This window comes from Dipodomys merriami, unplaced genomic scaffold (assembly GCF_024711535.1).
Source record: "Dipodomys merriami isolate MVZ:Mamm:240054 unplaced genomic scaffold, mDipMer1.0.p SCAF_27, whole genome shotgun sequence".
In the NCBI taxonomy this organism is placed as follows: Eukaryota; Metazoa; Chordata; class Mammalia; order Rodentia; family Heteromyidae; genus Dipodomys; species Dipodomys merriami.
The window spans coordinates 6,979,568-7,001,122 of NW_027204159.1; the positions used below are offsets into that span (position 1 = coordinate 6,979,568).

At 50.3% G+C, this 21,555-nt stretch overlaps 1 protein-coding gene across 1 annotated transcript in view; it reads left to right on the top strand.

The window, feature by feature from the left end:
- The window catches only part of Psd2 (pleckstrin and Sec7 domain containing 2), a 51,178-nt gene that overhangs the window by 9,533 nt on the left and 20,090 nt on the right, over positions 1-21,555 (top strand). The window contains exons 2-7 of the mRNA XM_070036157.1: positions 4,362-4,785; positions 6,526-6,975; positions 7,316-7,510; positions 12,829-12,909; positions 15,661-15,773; positions 16,426-16,484. Coding sequence (XP_069892258.1) covers positions 4,412-4,785; positions 6,526-6,975; positions 7,316-7,510; positions 12,829-12,909; positions 15,661-15,773; positions 16,426-16,484 — 1,272 coding nt within the window. The 5' untranslated portion in view covers positions 4,362-4,411. The remainder of the gene's footprint in view (positions 1-4,361; positions 4,786-6,525; positions 6,976-7,315; positions 7,511-12,828; positions 12,910-15,660; positions 15,774-16,425; positions 16,485-21,555) is intronic.

The following is a 21,555-nucleotide window of genomic DNA, read 5'->3' on the forward strand; positions in this document are numbered from 1 at the left end:
ACATCTGTGCTCCACCACTTAAGCCATGCCTCAAGTTCTGATTTTTTTGCTGATTAACTGGAGCCAAGAGACTTGGATTTGTTTACCTGGGCTGGCTCTGAACCGTGATCCTCAGATTACAGCTTCCTGAGTGGCTAAGATTATAGACATGCACCACTAGCACGGGCTTCACCCTTGGGTTTTAAATTGTGACTGGCTTCTGGAGTCTTACCTGCTGGCTCCATCTCCTGCTGGCTCCTTGGCTCCCCATAGCCCCTGGCTTGGGTCCCAGCATGAGAGGGATCCTGAGATTATACCTATCAGCTGTGTGCATTTCCAGCTTTGCAAATGGAGTACACTCTTCAACCTCTCAGCCTCCACCAGAAATGAGGATGATGACGATCTTAGGTTATTTATTCTAAGCACCCTTTCTGTGGTACCAGAATACAGGGGAGAAAGCCCTGAACATGACAGATTTTTTCTTTTCCTGGACTCACATCTCAGAATCAAGAGAGCTGGGCAGGAAGTAAGTAAATGCATAGAAACCGAGTTTCAGTTCTGCTGGGTGCTCTGTGCTTCTGAGGAGAGTGAGAGCCAAGTGGTCAGAGAGGGTCTCTCTGGGAGGCAGCATCCTGGTTAAAACTTTGAATGGCAGATGAGGCCGTCACGAACAGATTTAGGAAAAGAGTATTCTAGGCCAAGGGTACAGCTGGTGCAAAGGCCCTGAGGTGGGAATGAGCTCAGGGAGCAGAAAGAAGGCCAGTGTGGCTGATGAGGGTTGCGAGGGGGTGGGAGGGTGGAGGGGTAGGTGGAGGAGGAGCGAGGAGGGCAGCAGAATGAGCTCAAGCAGAGCCTTTTTAGGCCATCCTGGGAGACTGGATTCTAGTCTAAGGGTGATGGGAGGTGTTGGAGGGTTATGAAAGAGGGAAACATGTGATGCAATTTGTGTTTTCACAGTTCACTCCAGCTGCCATGGGGAAAGTGGGGAGGGGGACAAGACTGTCTGGGGAGCAGCTGAGACCCAGGAAGTGTGTGGCTCAGCAGTCAATCCTGGCCTAGCCAGGGCTCCACTGTCTTCGTGGTCTCCCATCTAGACTGATGCCCAAGGTCACCCCAAGGGCTGTGAATGCTAGGAACCTCCGCCTGAAAAGGGGCCTGGATCAGGCTGAGGGAGGCTTCAGGAGAGCCTGGCTAGTGCCAGCCTGTCCTTTTCAGAAGTCCCTTTGGGATGGGTGCCCAGTGGCCCAGCTCTATTTGGTCTTGCCAGCAGGGCTGGGGGCAGGCAGGGTCACTGCTTTGGGCTGAGCCTCCTCTTTGAGGATTTGGGGCCTGGGTCTCACGGAGGGTCTGATAGTGGGCCTGGGAACAGGCTGAGCTTGCACTTCTAGCTTCTACTTTTTGAGGCAGATCACAGTTTGATCTGAAGCAAAGCCATTGCAGGCTCTGGGCCTCAGTCTACCCAGCTGTCCAATGTGTGGGCCTTCATCTTGGGCCTCTGTGGTGAGTTTGCCTTCCCCACGTGGTGGTTCTCTCAGAGCTCTGGAGTTCTCTCCCCTGGCGTGGGGGAGGAGAGCGTTCTGGGGACTCAGTGCTCCCATTCTGCAGATGGTTGGAAGATATGAGGAGACTCTGAGCAGATTCTGAGTCAGAGTGAGGGCCTGGGGGCTTTGCTTTATGCTTCTGCCCTGAAACTTCCCCTTTGGACACCCCTCTTGGGACTCTGACTCTGGGCACGAGGGCATGACTGGCCCTCAGCCCAGGCAGGGACTCTGGGCCCCTCTGTCCAGAATAGAGATCAATGCTGCCCCTTGTCTTCCCACCCCAGAAACTGAGGACACGGCTCAGCGCCCAGTGTTGGCAGACCCACCATCCTGCTCCCAGCTGCAGGAGGACATGGCAGGGCAGGTAGGGCCTGAGCTGGCCCGAGGCAGCTGCTGGGACCTGGGGGTAGTAGTGGCATAAGGATCTTCAAAGAGGACCATTTTTTTGTGTGTGTGCCAGTACTGGGGCTTGAATTCAGAGCCTGGGTGCTGTTCCTTAGTTTGTTTTTTTTTTTCCTTCAAGGTTGGCATTCTACTACTTAAGCTACAGCTCTACTTTCAGTGTTTTGATGGTGAGTTAGAGATAAGAGTCTCATGGACTTTCTTGCCTGGGCAGATCCTCAGATCTCAGCCTCCTGAGTAGTTGGGATTACAGGCATAAGCCATAGTGCCCAGCTCAAAAAGGTCCTTTATGTCTTCACACTCTTGACTTTAGAGCGGATGCAGACTGAGAATCAAGTGAAACCATTTTATGCTCAAATCTTGGGTTTCAATGGGGGCTCAGGCACAGCCTTGACCAGAGGGGACCCCAGCATGCCAGGTAAGGGCTCAGGAGTGTGAAGCCTCCTGGTGGAGGCCAGGTGAAGCTCTGTGCCTCAGAGCCAGTGCCTACGCCAGCCCTGGCTGCAAAGTAGGCCAGAAGACTAGAATGCACGCCAGAGGGCTGAAGGCCTCCTCTCTTCTCTTTCCTTTCCATGTGCCTCACCCTCTTCCCCTCCCCCAGCGGTAGTCATAGTTGGGGAGGTGACCTCTTGTCGTCCCTCCTTTGGGTACATGACCGGAGGGAATGGATTGAAATAGCACTGGCAGCAGTAGGGATGTAGGGCAGACCAGAAAGACTCCTTCACACTGTGCTGAGCTCCAAGGGTCCCTGGGGTCCTCAGAGCAGGGTCCAGGCTTTCAGATTTTTTCAAAAAGATTTGTGGGCCTTTCCTTGTTTATTTTTAGTAAGTAAAATCTTATTCTTGTGCAGTAGCCAAGAAGTTCTAAGAGGTGAAGGTCAGTATGGGTGGGTCAGATTCCATTCTCTTTTACTGTATATGCTCAAACTCTGGGTTAAATGAGTTTTAACCAGGGCATGGTCTCTTGAGTTTCCCTGGAAGGCCCAGAAGTCCTCAGAGAAGTGACTCCACCATCCTCTCTGAGTCCATCTTCTCTAAGTGGGAAGTCCTTTTGGGGTCTAATGGGTGTTTCTTATGCTTATCTCATCATGAGCGTAACAGATCATCATGCCCTTTCTCCGTAGAGTCTAGTTCAGGAGGGAACAGGACCTGGCAAGTTGTGTTTGGAGTCGTCAATGAGACTAATAAACATATACATACAGGAAGTTTGGGCTCACATCTTTGTCACTGCATCTGTGGTGTGTCCTGTTGCAACCTAGAAAGCTGACCATTCTTCCCTTCCTCCAGTCTCTCCTGGCCCCCCAGCAGCCCTTCTCCTCAGGCCAGCAGGGAGCTAGGGATAGCCAAGACCCATAGAAGAGAGGAAGGAAGTGGCCCAAACAGAAGCAAGAGAAATGCCCAGGTTGCTGCTTCTTTGCTTCTCTCAGGGTGTTGGCAGGGGTTGGTGTGTGTCCTCTGGCAGAGATGCATGTAGGGCTATAGCCTAGACTAGAAGGGGTGAGCTGCTGAGAGGGGAGGAGGCAGAGTGGAACCTAGACCATGCCACCCAACCCGTGCCCTCCCCATCTGGGATGAGGCTTGGAAGGAAGCGGTTGGGAACTGTGGGCTGGTTCTGGAGCATACACGGAGGGCTAAGGGGTCTCCTCAATTGACAAAAGAGAAACAGACCTAGCACAAGACAGAGGGGAGTGGAGCTGGTCTGCACAGTGCCCTGAGAAGCCAACAGACAACTGGGTAGAGCAGGACAGGAGTCCCTGGTATCTTTCTCCAGAGAGCCCCTTGGTGGCTCTATGAATCCTTCCTTGACTAACTGAGCTCTGGTAGAGGCCTGGGTGGGATGAAGCTCCAGGCGCCTTCCTTCTGATGTGGTGAGGGTGCTGGGCGCTGCAGCCCTGGCTTTCTGTGAGGCTCTCAGTGGTGGGACCCACCCAGCACCCTGGACAGCACCTCATGCTGGGCCTCTCATGGTTTATGGTGGCTTCCAGGTTTCCTGGGGCTTCCCTGTGGGTGGACCTTGCCTGGATTAAACCGCACTTCTGTTGAGTTGCTAGGTTCCTGAAGTCAGGGCAGAGAACATGGGAAGAGCCCCAAGGCCTGGCTGCTGCTGTCTGGGGCTTTTGTGTCTGTCACTCACCAGCATGAATGAGGAGGTGCGGTGTGTGTGTCATTGTGTTCTTCTCTAGTTCCTCCCACCTGGATCTTATACAGGGCGATTTTTGGAGGGCACAGCAGAAACCTAAGTGTTAACAGGGAAGGGGGGTTGCTGGTCAGGTGAGAGATGAGAGAGGCTGGCCTGGGAAGCCAGTGAGATTGCCATGACACAAGCCTAAATTTTGTCCAAGAGTTCCTGATGAGATGGTCCCTGATGGGAGTTCTTTTGGGTTTCATACCCCTAGCCCCTGTCCTGCCTACTAACCCCAGTGTCTCTGCCTTCTTCCAGGTCTACTGAGTCCCAGGAGCAGCCAGAGTGGGTCAGAGGCAGTGGCTGCCATGGAGGAAAACAAGTTCCCAACTCCACTGCCCACAGACAGCGGCGCCACCTGGGACTCCAGCCTGGAACCTGAGTTAGAGCCTGGAATACAGAATGGAGTGGTGGCAAGTGAGGGCTTGAGTAGCTACCTCAGCTGCCCAGGGAAGGGAGAAACAGGAACCCTGATGGATTCTGAGGAGCCCACAGCACACCAGGATGCAGCTCTGCCTGACCTCAGCCTTGACCTCTCCATCACCAATGGCCTGGCACTGGGACCAGATGCAAATATTCTGGAAGATCTAACAGAGTCCAGGCCCTGGAAGGCTGAAGGGCTGGCAGAGGGGGACGAAGCCTCCGGGAGCCTCTGTCTAGATGCTGAGGACCCTCAGCTGGGGTAAATGGGTGTGTCAGAAGGGAGGGGGATCATATTTCCAACTCCGTTACTCTGTGATCTTGCCTCTTAGTCTCTCTGGTTCTTGATTTTTCTTATACATTGGGGATTTGATGTTTTTTTCTTTTTTTTTTTTTGTCAGTCATGGGGCCTGAACTCTAGGCCTGGGCTCTGTCCCTCAGCTCTTCAGTTCAAGGCTAGCGCTCTACCACTTGAGCCACAGTGCCACTTATGGCTTTTTCTGCTTACGTGGTGCTGAGGAATCGAACCCAGAGCCTCATGCATGCAAGGCAAGCACTCTACCACTGAGCCACCTTCCAAGCCCCTTAATGTTCTTATTTTGTCTAGCTTCTATGTGTTTTGGAAGGAAGAGCCATGAAAGGGAATTCAAAGGCCAGCCCTCAGCTGCCCCCTTCCTCCTCCCCCAGAGCCATTATGACTTGTTCCTATGTGTAGGAGGGCTGTACTCCCTCCATCCCAGCCACATTGGAGTTCCAAGTCCTTTTGAAAGGTCTTCATGTGGAAGATCATCTGGTCCACTTCTTCTCCCCCTTCCTGGAGATTCCCAGAAAAACTCCCAACTGCAGCTGGGCCCAGGAAAGCAGATGTTCATCCGCTATCCCCCCAGGAGGTTGTCCTCAGAAAGTTCCACGGGGAATCGCACTCACCCACTCACTGGAGTTAAAACCCTGTCTCTTATCCTCTCTAGGGAGTACAGAGACTGGAGCCTTGGGGGTGCCATTGTGTGAAGGAGGGTGGGGATGGGCAGGGGGAAGCGTAGGAGGTCTCAAGGAAGATTGACAAGACAGTATGCAGAATGTGTGCAGGTGTGTGCCTGGCAGTACACTGGTGGGGGCCACAGGGACGTCTTTGCATGTTGGTATGTGTGGAGCTCTGTGGTTGGCTACGAGAGGGATGTTGCAAGTGGGAGTAGTGTATTCTCTAGATGTTCAGGTGGTCACCAGCAGCTAACAGTGGCTAGAGTGGGGGCAGAGGCTGGGGCTTCCTAGCGTATCATCTTTATTTATCTGAGATGGCTGAAGGAAGGGGCAGATGGCGTTTTGAATATTGTGCTGATGGTTTGTGGGCTCCTCAGCTCTGTCTAGCTACATGAGGAAATGAGAGATGGTGATACCATTTGAGATGAGAATCGTAAGGGTAAGGCAGTCTTATTTGGATGTCCCCAATACTTAAAATCAGCCTGGGAAGACTTTGGCCTTGTGAAACTTTAATTTGGGGAGTGGGGAGCTGGGGAGCGTACTAAACAAGGAAACATACAGAATATTACAAGCTGAGAAGGGCTAGCGAGGACATGAAGACAGCCCGAGGACAGAACACAGGGGAGATGCTGGCATGGCGTTGGCCAGTCCCCCTCTTGTGGCTGGCTAAGAACGTTCCAGGCTGTAGGGACAGCAGAGTTATGAACCTGTGTGACATGAGCTGCAGCAAGGGAGAAGTCCACACTGCTCTGGGAGCAAAGAGGAAGCAGCCCCGCAGGCCAAGTCAAGAAAAGAGGCCTCCCAGTCCATTAGTCGAGTATCTCATGCCTACGGTGGCCTAGGTAGGCCCCGGATCCTCCTTTTCACCGCTGCATCTCAATCCCCATCCAGCATCTGGGCTCTTAGGAAGTTTTGTCCGAAAAACAACAAGAATATAGCCAGCTGTAGACCAGGAGGTGGGGTCACCTCCTCTGTAGAGAGGAACACCCGAGAAAGATGGTGATGGGGTTCTTGTCTCTCACAGGTTGGATGGCCCTGGAGAGCCGGATGTGCGGGATGGCTTTAGTGCCACATTTGAGAAGATCCTGGAGTCGGAGCTGCTGCGAGGCACCCAGTACAGCAGCCTTGACTCCCTAGATGTGCTGAGCCTGACGGATGAGAGCGACAGCTGCGTCAGCTTCGAGGCCCCCCTCACACCCCTCATTCAGCAGCGGGCCCGAGATAGCCCCGAGCCCGGAGCTGGACTGGGCATGGGCGATATGGGGCCAGAGGGGGACATGGGAGCGGCTGGTGGGGATGGGGAGCTGGGCAGCCCGCTGCGGCGCTCCATCTCCAGCAGCCGCTCAGAGAATGTCCTGAGCCACCTGTCTCTCACGGCGGTGCCCAATGGATTCCATGAAGACGAGCCTCGGGCCCCAGGTGGAGAGGAGGAGGATGAGGATGAGGACACAGACAAGCTGTTGAACTCAACCAGGTGAGGGGGGGGGCAGAGGCTGGGAATAGGTGGGAAAATGGAGAACCAGAGGAGGTAGTGACCAGATGGCCCAAATTTGATAAGCCTTCTCCAAGGTCACCTTTCTCCATCCTCTGCATCCAGACTTCCCATCTAGGTCCTGGGGTCTCATTTTGCTTTTCTGGCTTGTTCCACTCACATGGGGTCAGGGAGCAGTGCTGAGGGCATATGCTCTGGGCCTTTCTGGAAGCCAACATGGTGTTCTCCTGCTAAGGTGGAACCTTTACCCCTGCTCAGTTCCTCCCTGCAAGTGTGTCTCCGCTTCAACCAGGGCCTCTTATCCTCTCCTCTCCATCTGCAGTGACCCCAGCCTGAAGGATGGCCTGTCAGACTCAGACTCAGAGCTGAGCAGCTCAGAGGGCCTGGAGCCTGGCGGCACAGACCCACTGGCCAATGGGTGCCAGGGGGTCAACGAAGCTGCCCATCGATTGGCTCGCCGCCTCTACCACCTCGAGGGCTTCCAACGCTGTGATGTGGCTCGGCAGCTGGGCAAGAAGTAAGTAGGCCTTCCACACCTCAGGAAAATCCACTGTCTTCCCCAGAAAGAAGGGAACGGGAGTGGCTGGCGTTTTTCAGGGGTGTCTGGTGCTAAGGGGCTCGCTCCTGAGTCCCTCAGGGTACTTCTTCCTGCCACTGTCCTCATTCCTGGCCTTGCCCTAAATGGATTTCCTTTCTGAGCTGCTTGGGTGAGGGCTGTTGCTCTTAGGGAGGGGAGGGTGGTGGGCAGGCCCTCTGTGCTTGGGAATTGGATGTGGTTATGGGGTCACCATGGGTGCTGGTGGAGGAGGAGCAGCCAGTCAGGGGCTAGTTTCCTACCAAATGGGGCTAGAGGGAGAGGAGAACCTAAGGGGGAGATAAAGGGAAATGTCTGAGAGCTCCAGAACTTAGAAAGTGGGTCCCCAGCTCTCCTTCAGCCGTAATATCTATTCACACCAGCAAAAGGGTCTGGAAGCCAGGCACTGTTGACTCATGCCTCTAATTCTAGTTACTCAGGAGGCCGAGATCTCTGAGGATCATGGTTTGAAGCCAGCCTGGGCAGGAAAGTTTGTGAGACCCTTATCTCCATTTAACCAGAAAACAAACAAACAAAAAAGCCAGTAGTGGAGCTATGGCTCAAATAGTAGAGTACTTCAAGGGTACTGCCCAGGCCCTGAGTTCAAGCCCCCAGACTGGCATATGTACACACAAAATGGCCCAGAGCCAGGTGCCGGTGGTTCACGACTGTAATTCTAGCTACTCAGGAGGCTAAGATCTGAGGATTGTGATCCAAAGCCAGTCTGGGTGGGAAAGTCCATGAGACTCTTCTCTTCAGTTAACCACCAGAAAACTGGAAGTGGAGCTGTGGTTCATAGTAGTAGAATTCTAGCCTTGGGGAGGGGGTGGGGGCGGGGAAGCTCAGAGACAGCGCTCAGGCCCTGTGTTCAAAACCTACAACTGATTAAAAAACAAAAACAAAGTAAGGGTCTGGAAGCTCCAAGGCCCAGGACTATTCAGGGTGGGTGCAAAGAGAACTGGGCACATGGGGTATAGTGGGCAGAGACTGAGGATGAGGCCTGGTGGCACTGCCTAAGCCTGCCTGACTGCAGTATGTCCCTGACCTCTGGCCCCTTGATGCAGAATGCCTCTATTACTCCAAGAAGGCTTTGAGAAGGGCAGAGCAGACTTGCTTTCCCATACTCACAAGGCTAGGGAGTAGGGACTTTGGGCTCCTCTTCTGGCTCCCGCCTTTTCCACCCTCTGCAGCCTCCTTGTCACTCCTGTTCTAGGAGCCCCCTGAAGTCCTAGTTTGAAAATCACACCCCCTTCTCTAATTACCCCCTCCTACCTGGCAGATGGCAGGAGCCTTTCCAAGATTGCCCCCCCCACCCCCCGACTTCTCCCTCGGCAGGCATCTTCCCTGCCACCTTCCTTAACCAGAATTCTTGTTTTTTTTGGCCATGGGCAGCCCCCCTCTCTCTCCTCCTTACTCATTGTCTCCACTTTGGAAACTTTCCTTTTCAAGATCGCTGGTGACATGGTGTCTGAATCTGCTGGCTGCTACCCAGTCCACCTTCATCAGCATTGACGCAACTAGTCACTTCTAACTTCTTGTAGTTACTGACAGCTTTTCTTCTGGTGGAGTTGGGAGGTCAAACCAGGGCCTTGCCTGTGCTAGGCAAATGCTCTACCTCCAATCCTTCTTTAAACATTGTAGTATGAAAATTTCCATTCATACACAAAAGCAGAGAGACTAATACATGAAATCTCCATCGGTTCAAAGCTATCAATGTTTTTTTTCCAATCTAATTTCCTGATTTCTTCTATCACAACAAGGTCCTTTATCCATTTGTCAAAGTTCTTTTTTTTAAAATTTTGGTGGGTTGGGGGTGTGGGGTGTGTTGGCACTAGGGCTTCAATTTAGGGCCTCTTGCTCTTGCTTGGCTTTTTGTTGTTGTTGAGGATCTTGGGGCTTGAACTCAGGGCCTAGGCACCGTCCCTGAGCTCTTTTTGCTCAAGGCTACATTCTATTATTCTATTATTATTATTTTTTTGTTGGTCATGGGGCTTGAACTCTGGGCTTGGGCGCTGCCTTGTGATCTTCAGCTCAAGTCGAGTGCTCTACTGCTTGAGCCACAGCTCCACTTCCACTTTTCTAGTGGTTTATTGGAGATAAGAGTCTCATGGACTTTTCCTGCCCAGGCTGGCTTTGAATCTCAATTCTCAAATCTCAGCCTCCTGAGTAGCTAGGATTATAGGTGTGAGTCACTGGCGCCCAGCTAGCATTCTACCATTTTGAGCCACAATTCCACTTCCAGTTTTCTAGTGGTTAACTGGAGCTAAGAGTCTCATGGACTTTCCTGTCCAGGCTGGACTTGAATTGTGATCATCAGATCTTAGCTTCCCTAAGTAGCTAGGATTATAGGTGTGAGCCATGAGCATCTAGCTTGCTTGGCTTTTTTTGGTTCAAATCACTTGAGCCACACTTCCACTTTCAGCTTTTTGCTACTTAATTGGAGATAAGAGTCTCTCAAATTTGTCTTCTTGGGCTGGTTTTGAACTAAAATCCTCAGATCTCAGCTTTTCGAGTAGCTAGAATTATAGGCATGAGTCACTGATGCCAGCTTACTGGCTAAAATATTTTAGTGTATTTCAGATACTGTATTATTGAATCCAGAAGTGCCTCAACATATATCTCTATATGATAAGGGATTTCTTTCTTTCTTTTTTGTTGGTCATGGGGCTTGAACTCTGGACCTAAGCACTGTTCCTCAGCTCTTCCACTCAAAGCTAGCACTCTACCACTTGAGCCACAGTACCACTTCTGATTTTCTGTTGGTTTATTGGAGATCAGGGTTTCATGGCCTTTCCTGCCTGGGCTGGCTTTGAACCACAATCTTCAGCTTCCTGAGTAGCTAGGATTACAGGCGTGAGCCACTGGTGCCCAGCTGATAAGAGATTTCTAAAAAAATAGTTATAATTCCATTGTAATTTTTAGACAAAAATATCAAAATATTCTAATCATCTTAAACATTCTGTTTGTGTTTAGTTTTCTCTATCTAAAAACCAGTAGGTTTGATCAAATCAGAACAAGAGCCACATATTGCATCTGGCCTTATGTTTCATTCTTCTTACTTTATTATTATTTTTTTATGCCAGTCCTGGGGCTTGAACTCAGGGCCTAGGCACTGTCCCTGAGTCTCTCTGTGCTCAAGGCTAGCACTCTACCACTTGAGCCACAACACCACTTCTGACTTTTTCTGTTTATGTGGTGCTGAGGAATCGAACCCAGGGTTTCACGCATGCTAGGTAAGCACTCTATTACCAAGCCACCTTCCCAGCCCTGGCTATATGTTTCTTAAGTGTTATTTCTTTATTTATTGTACTGGGGGAGTTTGAACATGTACTTGCACATTCTAGCTACCATTGAATCATATCACCAGCCCTCTTAATTGTCTTTTAATCCACAACAGTTCTCCCCTCTGACCCTATACTTGGATTTGAACTAAGGGCCTCACGTTTGCTAGGCAAGTGCCCTTGATCCTTTAATCCCTGCTTCCCAAGATGCTGGGATTACAAGCTTGCCTCACCTTACGTGGCTACCTCTCTTTTAAAGTCATTAGCCTTGGGGAGATTTCCCATGTTTTCAATGTGGAATCCTCATGGTGTTATTTTACATGTTGGCCTATTTGCCATGGGTTCTGTGAATTGGCAGGAAAGCTTGAGGCTTGATTAGGATCAGGTGGCAATTTGTTCCATTTTTTTGTCAAAATTATTCATTTTAGTCTTCCTAAAACATATTCTTCATTGGCCTCCAGGATGACACACAGTTTCCTCTCCACTTCTGGCTCCGTTGCTGGCTCTCTCCTCCTTTACCTCCCTCACCAGGGCTTTCCTCAGAGCTCTGCCCAGGCTGCTGCCTGACTTCGTTCCTCTCCCCTCACACCCAGCACTTATTGGCCTTGTGGATGATGACTTATGATGTCTTTATCCTGATGACTGACATTTCCCATTTCCATTCATGCCCTATAATCCAATCCATCTCTCTTTCTGGTAGATGAGGCTTCCTAAATCTTTGCCCCATCTCCGACACCCTTACAATGGATGTTTACGTAGCAGGTGGTATTTCAAAATTCACATCGTACTATCCTGATTCAAAATCTACACAATCCCATCCTGATCTTTCTTGGATCTGCAGGTTCAATTCCCTGCCTCACCTCTTGCTTCCCCCTTCCTGCTCTCCAGGGACTGGCTACATGGCCTTGTGGGTAGCTTCCCCTGATGGAAACACCTGACACCATTCTACCCCCTACTGCCTTCACCTGATGACTCTTACTTTCCTAAGTTTGTTGAGATATTGCTTCTTCTAGGAAGTCTTCTTATTTTATTTTTGATGGTACAGAGGTTTGAACTCAGGGTTTTGTGCTTCTTAGGCAGGCGCTGTACTATTGAACCACATTTTAGCCCTGTTTTCACTAGTTATTTCTTTTTTTTTTCTGGGTAGAGATAAAATTTTTAGTAGTTGCATTTGCTAACTAAAATAGCAAGTTTCAGTCTCCCTCTGTGGTGAACATATCTCACTCGTTCATTAGTTATTTCTGAGATAGGATCTCACTTTGTGCCAAGATCTATGTCTGTTTCACAATATTCTTTTTTTTTTCCTTTTTTTTTTTTTTGGTGGTCGTGGAGCCTGAACTCTGGGCCTGGGCACTGTCCCTCAGCTCTTCAGCTCAAGGCTAGCACTCTACCACTTGAGCCACAGTGCCACTTCCGGCTTTTTCTGCATATGTGGTGTTGAGGAATCGAACCCAGGGCTTCATGCATGCAAGACAAGCACTCTACCACTGAGCCATCTTCCCAGCCCTGTTTCACAATCTTCTTATTTTATACTTCCCATTATAGTTGGGATGACAGGTGTGTACCACCATGCTTAACTTTCTTTCATTAAGATGGAGTCTTGTGGACTACATCTTGTGGACTTCTGCTGCTCTGGCTGGCCTAGAACTTAAATCCTCTTAATCTCAGAATATCAGATATGGAACGGTATGCTATTGGTGCCACAATGCTCAATTATTGATTGAGAAGGAATCTCACATGTATGTCTAGGCTGGCCTCTGAAATCCTGATCTTAGTCTCCTAAATAGCTAGGTTTGTAGGCAAAAGTTAGAGCACCACTGGCCAGCAGGGGGAAGCAGATCTGGACGAGTGTGCCAGCGTACTCTGGGACCAACTCCCTAAGTACCTCCTATAGTTTTATTATTCTTGGATTGGACCCTGCTTCTAACTGGCTTCCTGTGCTTTTTTGTTTGTTTGTTTTTGTTGTCGTTGTTTTGGCAGCAATGAGTTTAGCAGGCTGGTCGCTGGGGAATACCTCAGTTTCTTCGACTTCTCAGGCCTCACTTTGGATCGAGCACTCAGGTCAGTGGGGCTGGGACCTGGCTGGGACAATGCCTAGGGGCCATATGGTCAGCATATCTGGATTCGCATTGCAGCTCTATCAAAACTTCTGCATAACTGGGCAAGCCTCTCTCTCTCTCTCTCTCTCTCTCTTTCTCTGTTTATTTTTGAAATTAGCTTACATAAGTTATAAAAGGGAGACTTTTACTAGGACATTTCCATGCATGCATGTATGCAATGTATTCCAACCAAACTTCACCCCCTCTATCCCTCTATCTTACCTGATTTCCCTTTTTTCTGCCATCTTCACCCTCATCCACTCTCTCTGTTTAGTGGGAAAGTTGCTTGACTTTCTGGTGCAGCATGGAGAAAGGCCTTAAGAGCAACAGTAGTTCAGTCATTCAGTGATTGCCAGCTATGTGACAGTGTGAGGATCTGCAGGTGGGAATTGTGGTCAAGACTCTTGAGGGGAAGAGAGAAGGCAGAGGGCCTGTCTGTGTTGAGCCCTTCCTGCTTCCCACATCCATAGACACTTATGCACCCTGTCTACTAGGTACCACCATTCCTATTTTCTCAGGTCAGGAAATTTGGCAGAGGTAAGAGACTGCCTGACAGTCACTAAAGTGGGAGTGGTGAAGGAGATTTCCTCCCAGCTCTTACTGGTGTCTGGCCCCAGGAAACAGGCCTCAGGGTGGCAGGAGCAGGCCACAGGGAACAGGATGGGTGAGGTGGATGGCTGTAGTCTATGATGACCAGAGACCAGCTGCAGGTCTAGGAGGGATATACAGTAGACCAGAGCAAAATGTGAGTGGTCCATTTTATGGTCCTCTTACGTTGTCCTGTTTAGCTCCATTTGTGTGTGTGTGTGTGTGTGTGTGTGTGTGTGTGTGTGTGTGTATGTGTGTGTGTGTGCGTGTGTGCGTGTGTGCACACACTGATACTGGGGCTTGAGCTTAGGGTCTTGTGTTCTTGCTTGGATTTTGCACACAAGGCAAGGCTGGCACTCTGCCGCTTAAGCCACAGTTCTGCTTTCAGCTTTTTGCTTGTTCATTGGAGATAGTCTTTTGGATTTATCCGCCTGGGCTAGCTTCAAACCTGGATCCTCAGATCTCAGTCTAGATACTGGAACTGGTGGGTCATGTATACCACACCAACACTGAGGCACAGCCACTGGGGAGCACAGAGGTGCTGGGAGTAAGGCAGCACGAGCAGCCGCGGTGTGCATGCTTTTGAAGAGGGTCAGGTGGGAGAGGACTAGACCCGAGGCTGGAGACAGAGGGGAGGTTGCTCAGAGGCTAGAATAGAAGGACTGCTGGGGCAGAGATGAAAAAGCTGAGCCCGAGAATAGCTGAGACTGTGGGGGTGGGAGGGTGGGGGTGCTTGGTGGGGCTTGGTGAAGAGGCCTGGAGAAGGGGGGGTGGGCTGGAGAGGAGGATCTGGGATAGGTGACTCCTCAGAAGGACCAGCTAAGGCTGGATAGAGTCTACATTTCCAGAAGAATTAATGGAGTTTGAGGAGAAGAGGGAGGGGATAAATGGGGAAGAGGATAGGGAAAGGAGGGGGACAGATAGGGTACAGAAAATAGAGGTGGGATTGGAGAGTCTTTGCATTTAAAAACTGGTCTGTGGTTGGGCTGTCTTGAAGGCCTGCTGAGAGGAAATGCCAGCGAGGAGATAACTTGAAGGTCCCTGAGGTCCCTAGGAGGCAGCCCAGAGGGGATGCAGAGAAGTGGGCAGTGTAGGTTTAGAGATACTCTGTCTCATGAACCCAGGGCAGATAAGGCCCAAACTGACACAGCCTACAGTTTCCTTGCAAGTTCCAAGAGAAGGAAAATTGCCCAGGCTCTTGGCATGGTTTCCAGGTGAGGGACCCAAGCCCATTTTCCGATCTGTTTGGCGTTGGGATCAGCATAGGAAAGCTGCCCTGGGAGAGCCCAGAGCACAGAGCATTGAGTGAGGCTGTCCCATTCAGTGTGGTCAGGGAGGCACAGGTGAGTGTGCAGTTAGAGGACCAGGAAGGGAGCCAGCAATCAGTGAACCCACCATGTGTTACTCTGAGGGTCTTGGGAGCCAGTGACAGGTTTTAGGCAGCAGGGCTGGCCTCAAACTCAAAATCCTCCTGCCTCAGCCTCCTCAGGGCTGAGATTGTAAGAACCACTGTGCCTGCTCCGCCTTCCTCTTTAGAAAAGGTTTCTGCAGGGCAGAAGCTGTGGAGGGCAGGGATGCCTATTGGGAGGTGGCAGCAGGCCTCTTGAGCGTTCCATGAGGATGATGGAGGAGGCGTTGAGATGAACGTGAAGCACAAACCACCAGGACTTGGTGACAGCTTGGACGTAGGGTGACAGTTCACACTTAGGATGTAAAGAGGAATGAGAGGGTCCAGGGCTGGGCTGGGACCTCAGCTGAAAGAGCAGAATTACTGAGGATAAGTGTTGTGAGGGGAGAGTTGGAAAGTCTGTGCTCCACAGTGGAGGGGGAGTGAGGAGTTCATTCACCCCAAGGAGAGAAATGCTCATGGGTCCCTCCTTCACAGGGGTCCTGAGTGGGGGTAGGGGTAGCCAAGGTCTCTTGGCTTCGGGGACTGGAGAAGGTGTGAAACCTCGAGTGGAATTCGGGAGCTCTGGCCCTTCGTTTTGTGTGTGTGTGTGTGTGTGTGTGTGTGTGTGTGTGTGTGTGTGTGTGTGTGTGTTTGTTAAGGCTTCTATTCCCTATGAGGATCCAGACTGACTCAGGGGCTCTGGGAGATGCTTAGCAGTTTGGAATTGCTTTCCAGAACTTTCCTGAAGGCCTTCCCACTGATGGGGGAGACACAGGAACGTGAGCGTGTCCTTACACACTTCTCCCGCCGGTACTGCCAGTGCAACCCTGATGACAGCACCTCGGAAGGTAGGGAAGCCGCCCTGCTCTGCCCCCCCCCCCCCCCCGCCCACCACTTCTCTGTGGGATTTAGTTGGTGCTCAATGAGCATGAATGAACTACTGATGGCACGTGGAATGGATGAGAGAGCCCTACAGATCCTGACCATTGCCTTTCCCAGGCCCTGGGTGTCCTCTGTCCTAGGGCTTCAGTTGTACGGATGTTCACACTCCCTGGTCCTGCCACAGGCTCAGCTTTGGCATAGTAAGAGTCCTGGTGTGGAGAAGGGTGGGTCAGGGCCCTCTTAGAGGTAGGGCCTGTGGATGGACCTGAGTGTCAGGTACTGAGGGACAAGCCCCCTAAGACTAGCACAAGGGCATGGCCTGGGACCCAGAGCCATTGGTGGGGAGGCAGGAGGCAGCTGTCTAGGCTAGAGCAGGCGCAGGGTAGTCAGGTTCCCTCGAAGGGAATGTCCTTCCCTCGAAGGATGTCCTGACTGGGACAGTCAAGTGGACTGGTAGGGAGCACGATGTGAGCGAGCCCAGGCTCTGAGGTGCCTTGGCAGGTAGCCTCTTCCATCTCCACAGCTTCCAGGCTGGCTCTCCTGCGAGACAGGTTGGTGGCTGGGGGTGAGGGGATGCACAGTGCCCTTACACTGAGAATGCCACTGTCTCTGATTTAGATGGGATCCACACACTTACCTGTGCCCTGATGCTGCTCAACACGGACCTACATGGACATGTGAGTGAGGGGAGAAGGGACATGACCTCTCATTGGCTCACCCAAGTCATCTGACCCTTTGCCCAGTTCCCAGGCAGAGACTTCTTGCTCAGTGTCAGTGCTTCTTTTAGCAGACCTGAGTGTTGGGCATTCAGTTCTGTCCAAGTTTTGTCCATGTGAGCCTTGCGTAGGTTCTGGTCCCCAAGCGGAACAGTGAGAATGCTTGAGCATGGGGCATTTAGGACATGGCAGATAAGATGGGATGCCCCTTGTTGGGTCCAGACCCTTTATTGCTGAATGACTGGGGCCTTACCTTGCCTCCCCTGCATGCTCACGTGCAGCCTTGATGAGATGCCACACCCCACTCAGGTAGTGCCAGGTGACCTTCAAGAGGCCTTGTCATTCACTTCGCCCTCTCAGTCTTGACTGTGAGACTGGTGGGTCCAAGTCCCAATCTTTCTTAAGACTTCTCTCAGCTCACTAACTCCGTCTTCTTTCCTTGGTTGCTGCGGGCCCCTCTGGGCTCTCCTGTCCTCCCTCCCTCAGGTGGTAAGTGCAGCTAGTGGTGTGCATGCCCTGTGTGCCCCCACCCCATCTCCATCCACCCTCTTGTGTCCCCATCACACCATCTAGCCCTACCCCCTGCCCCATCATTGTTCATGCTGGGCTGGCTAAGCCCCTTGGATTGTATTGGGACATTTCAGAACTCAAAACACTGCATTAACCAGGGAAGTCTGGGCAATGTGGGGTGGAATGAGATAACCATACTTCACACCTTTTCCCTTGCCACTGTGTGGCAGCTGTGCAATTCTGGGCAAACCACTGGCCCTCTCTTAGTCTCAGGGTTTACATCTGCTGGGAAGGGGAAGGTCACGATTTTCCCCCCTAGAATCCTGGAGAGTGGTAATAGACACAACACCTGTCCTGGCTTCTGGTAAGGATTTTATTATGAGTAGTATTATTACAGGAGAATAACAATAGCACTCATTGTTAATCTTAAAACTTAATGATGGCCAGCCTGAAGGCCCAGTCTCTTAGCCCTTTTACAGCAGGCATGGGAGAGGAGGAACAGCCTGGGATAAGCTCTAAGGCACACATGGGTGTTTGGCCCTACGAGGGCTCAGTGCCCTTGCTAAGAAGAATAAACATATGACAACTTTGTCTGAGGTAGCTTTGGCCTCAGTGTGTATGGAAGGGAGGGAAGACATGGTGAGCTCTTGGCTAGCAGACCCAGGGGGTGGTGGTTCTTAGCTGGCCATGGTCCCACCTTAATACTGTAGCTGAGGAGGAATGTTTAGGCCAGGAGCAGGTGGAACAGGCCTTCTGTACTCTTGAAGCTTTCCTTCCTAAGGCAAAGTTGCCTAACAACTGGGACAAGGGTTCTGGGTCAGGTTCCCTGTATTACTTCACATGGCAGCTGTGTAGTGGGAGGTGTGTTCCTATCTCACTAAGCTCTGCTTTTCCACCATCAAGTCCTGGCCCAAGAGGATTAATGGAGACAGCACAGGTGGGTGCTTTGCCCAAGGCCTGGTGGTACAGGAACTGGGGACTCTTCAGAGGGCTCCAGGCCTGCTTCTGTTCCCCATGCCACCTCTGCTTCCCACAGGGATTGGGTACCTGGTGCAATGTGATGATCTTAGGAATGTTGGTCCCACCAGTGTCCCCAGAAAAAGCTCCCATCAGAGGGGGAAGCAGGATAAGGGCTTCACAGGATGTGAATGTGCCTGCCAGATGGACATGGCCTGGATGTGGAAGTGGGAAGTTTTCCTGTGGGAGGACGTCCAGACTGGAGGGAGGAGCCTCAGTGACCTGTCTCCAGAACAACTTCTGGGTTTCTTGAACAAGACAGGAAAAGGAAGCCTGCCTCAGGCTCCTTCTAGTTAGGACAAGTGGTTACAAGCAGTGGATATGAAGGGAATAAAAGACATTATGGAGGTTGAACTGGGGGTGTGTGGGGGGGAATCACAGAAGGCCTTCAGGGCATGGCCAGACACCTGAGCATCAGCAGGAGCCACCCACAGAAAGATCTAGGATGACATGGTCCAGGTAAAGGGGCCAGGAAGGCTGATTTCCATCTTTGGCTATCATGGCAGGGCTGCTATGTACAAGTTTGTATTTGAACATCTGTTTTTAGTTCTTTTTGGTCTATACCTATGAGTGGACTTGCTGGACCATATTTATGGTCACATAATTCACATAAATTGTGAATTCCAAGTTCTATCTATCTATCTATCTATCTATCTATCTATCTATCTATCTATCTATCTATCTATCTATCTATCTATCTATTTTGTCAGTCCTGGGGCCTGAATGCTAGGCCTGGGCGTTGTCCCTCAGCTCTTTAGCTCAAGGATAGCACTCTACCACTTGAGCCACAACACCACTTCCAGCTTTTTCTGCTTATGTGGTGCTGAGGAATCGAACCCAGGGCCTCATACATGCAAGGCAAGCACTCTACCACTGAGCCACCTTCCCAGTCCCACTTTTTAAATTTTTTTTGTGCCAGTTATCGGACTTGATCTCAGGGCCTGGGCACTTTCCCTGAGCTTTTTCTACTCCAGGCTAGTGTACTTCCACTTGAGTAATAGCTCCACTTCTGGCTTTTTGGTGGTTAATTGCCTGGGCTGGCTTCAAACTTCAATTCTTAGATTTTAGCCTCTTGATTAACTATGATTACAGGTGTGAACCACTGATGTTCAGCTTAAGTTTTACTTTTTTTGTACTGGTTCTGGGGTTTGAACTTAGGGCCTAGAAGCTGTTCCTGAGCATTTTTGGTTAAGGCTAGCATTCTACCACCTGAACCACAACTCTACTTCTGACTTTCTGGGTCTTAATTGGAGATAAGAGTCTCATGAGTTTTCTTGCCCCAGCTGGCTTTGAACCACAAGTCTCAGATATCAGTCTCCTGAGTAGCTAGGATTATAGGCCTGAGCCATTGGTACTCAAGTTTTACTTTTTGAGGATTCACAAAACTTTTTCCAAGGTGGCTGTTAGTTTGGGTCCAGATGGGAGATGAATGATGGTGGCATGGCTGGCAAGGTCATCTCTGGATGGAGAATCTCACAGAGCTTGCTGATGGAGTTAGCTGGTTGAAGAAGGTATAAGAGCACTTTGGCATCTGGCTGGCAAGTGCTGTCACTCTCTGAGTGTCAGCAAAAAATTTTCTGTGTGTAGGGAAGGAAGTTCTGCATGAGTGGGAGAGGTGAAACTCAAGTCTCATTTGTGATATGCTGTGTGGGAGATGTAATATGGGGACCCCAAAGTGGCAGTGGATCAATGAGTATGGAAGGGTGTGTGTATGTGTTGTGTGTGTGTGTGTGTGTGTGTGTGTGTGTGTGTGTGTGTGTCACTTTAATCCTGATGGATCTTAAAGGCATGAGATTGTATGAGTGTCCTGAGAGAGAGGCAGGCTGATGGCCAAGTCCTGGGGCCTGGTTTTAAACAGATCAGAGGAAATTCGTGTGTGTGTGTGTGTGTGTGTGTGTGTGTGTGAAGCCAAGAGAAGATAGTATGTGGAGAAAGGAGTGGTTGACAATGGGGAAGCAAAGTTGAAGAGAGAATCATGATGTGTGTGTTTTGGGGTGTTGAGGATTAAGAGAAAGAGCAGATGTGTGGGTCATGTTGGAGAATGGATAGCAAACATACTAGGAAGGTATAACAGTGTAACAGTGTGGTCTGGATGTCTAATGCCAATCTCATCATGGTCACAGATATAAGATGGGACCAGTTAGCCTGACTATGTATTCTTCCCCAAGTTTCTTCATCTGGTTGGATTTGGATCCAGGCATAGTATCAGAAACTAGTTAGATTTTATCAGGGTAGATATTTTCTTTCTTTTTAAAAAAAAGTTGTTATAGGGGCTGGGAAGATGGCTCAGTGGTAGAGTGCTTACCTTGCATGCATGAGGCCCTAGGTTCGATTCCTCAGCACCATGTAAGCAGAAAAAGCTGGAAGTGGCACTGTGGCTCAAGTGGTGAGGGACAGTGCCCAGGCCCAGAGTTCAGGCCCCATGACTAACAACAACAAAAATTGCTATTATAAAGGTAATATACAGAGGGGTTACAGTTACATAAGCCAGGTAAAGAGTACACTTCTTTTTGGACAATGTCCCTCTTTCCCTTGCTCTCTTTCCAGTTTTTCTCTCCTTTGCGTACCCACAAGTGGTATAGTTGTCAACATTTTCAACATAGTATCTAATGAGTACCACTATGGCATTTGTTCACCTCCATTTCTGTGCCCCCTCACCCTCCCAAAAACTGATAAATGAATAACAGGATGAAAAGAAAAGACAACAAAAACAGTAACATAAAAAAAAATCTCATTTTCATTTCCTGGAATTCATTTAAAAAAGTAGTTTGTATAATCAGATACACATAGGCACTGTACCTTGTGTTTCTTACCTTGTCCTCCTTTGGTCTCACAGTGTGAATGCCTAGAGTCTTGTATAATTTATCATGTATGGTAGGTGTTTTCTAGGCAATATGACAGAGGCAAAAAGGAAAGTGTTCCGGAGAAGCGGTTAATGATGGAGCCTGGATCCTAAAGGGGGTCAAAATGACATTGGGGACACTTGATCTCAGCAGAGGGTCGACTGCTGGAGCGAGTGTTCTAGAGGGGGCTGGGATGGAGGGATGGGATAGAGATGAGGAGGGCATACTTCAGATGGGGTGTTGGAAGTGGTAGATCTTGGATGTCAGGTCAGTGAATGATCCTGGGATGAGTTGGAAGGATAGTATGCCAGAGAAATGGTGACTTTTCAACCTCCAAACTGGAAAAGATGACAGTTCGGGTTAGAGAGGGAGAAAAGATGAAGAGAAAGACATTCAAGTATTTTGGGCTAGACATGCTGGTGGTGCATGCCTGTAAACCCAGCTGCTTGGGAGGCAGACACAGGAGGCTTGTGAGTTTGAGCCTAGCCTGGAAGATGTAGGCCTCTATCTGTGGGCATGACTCAGGTGGTAGCATGCTTATCTAGTATAAGCAGAGTCCCGAGTTCAGTCCCCAGGGGAAAAATCATCAAGGAGGAAGCAGAGAGACAGGGTGGACAGAGAAGAGAGTCTGAGCTGAACCAAGGATGGGTTTCTTTTTGGAA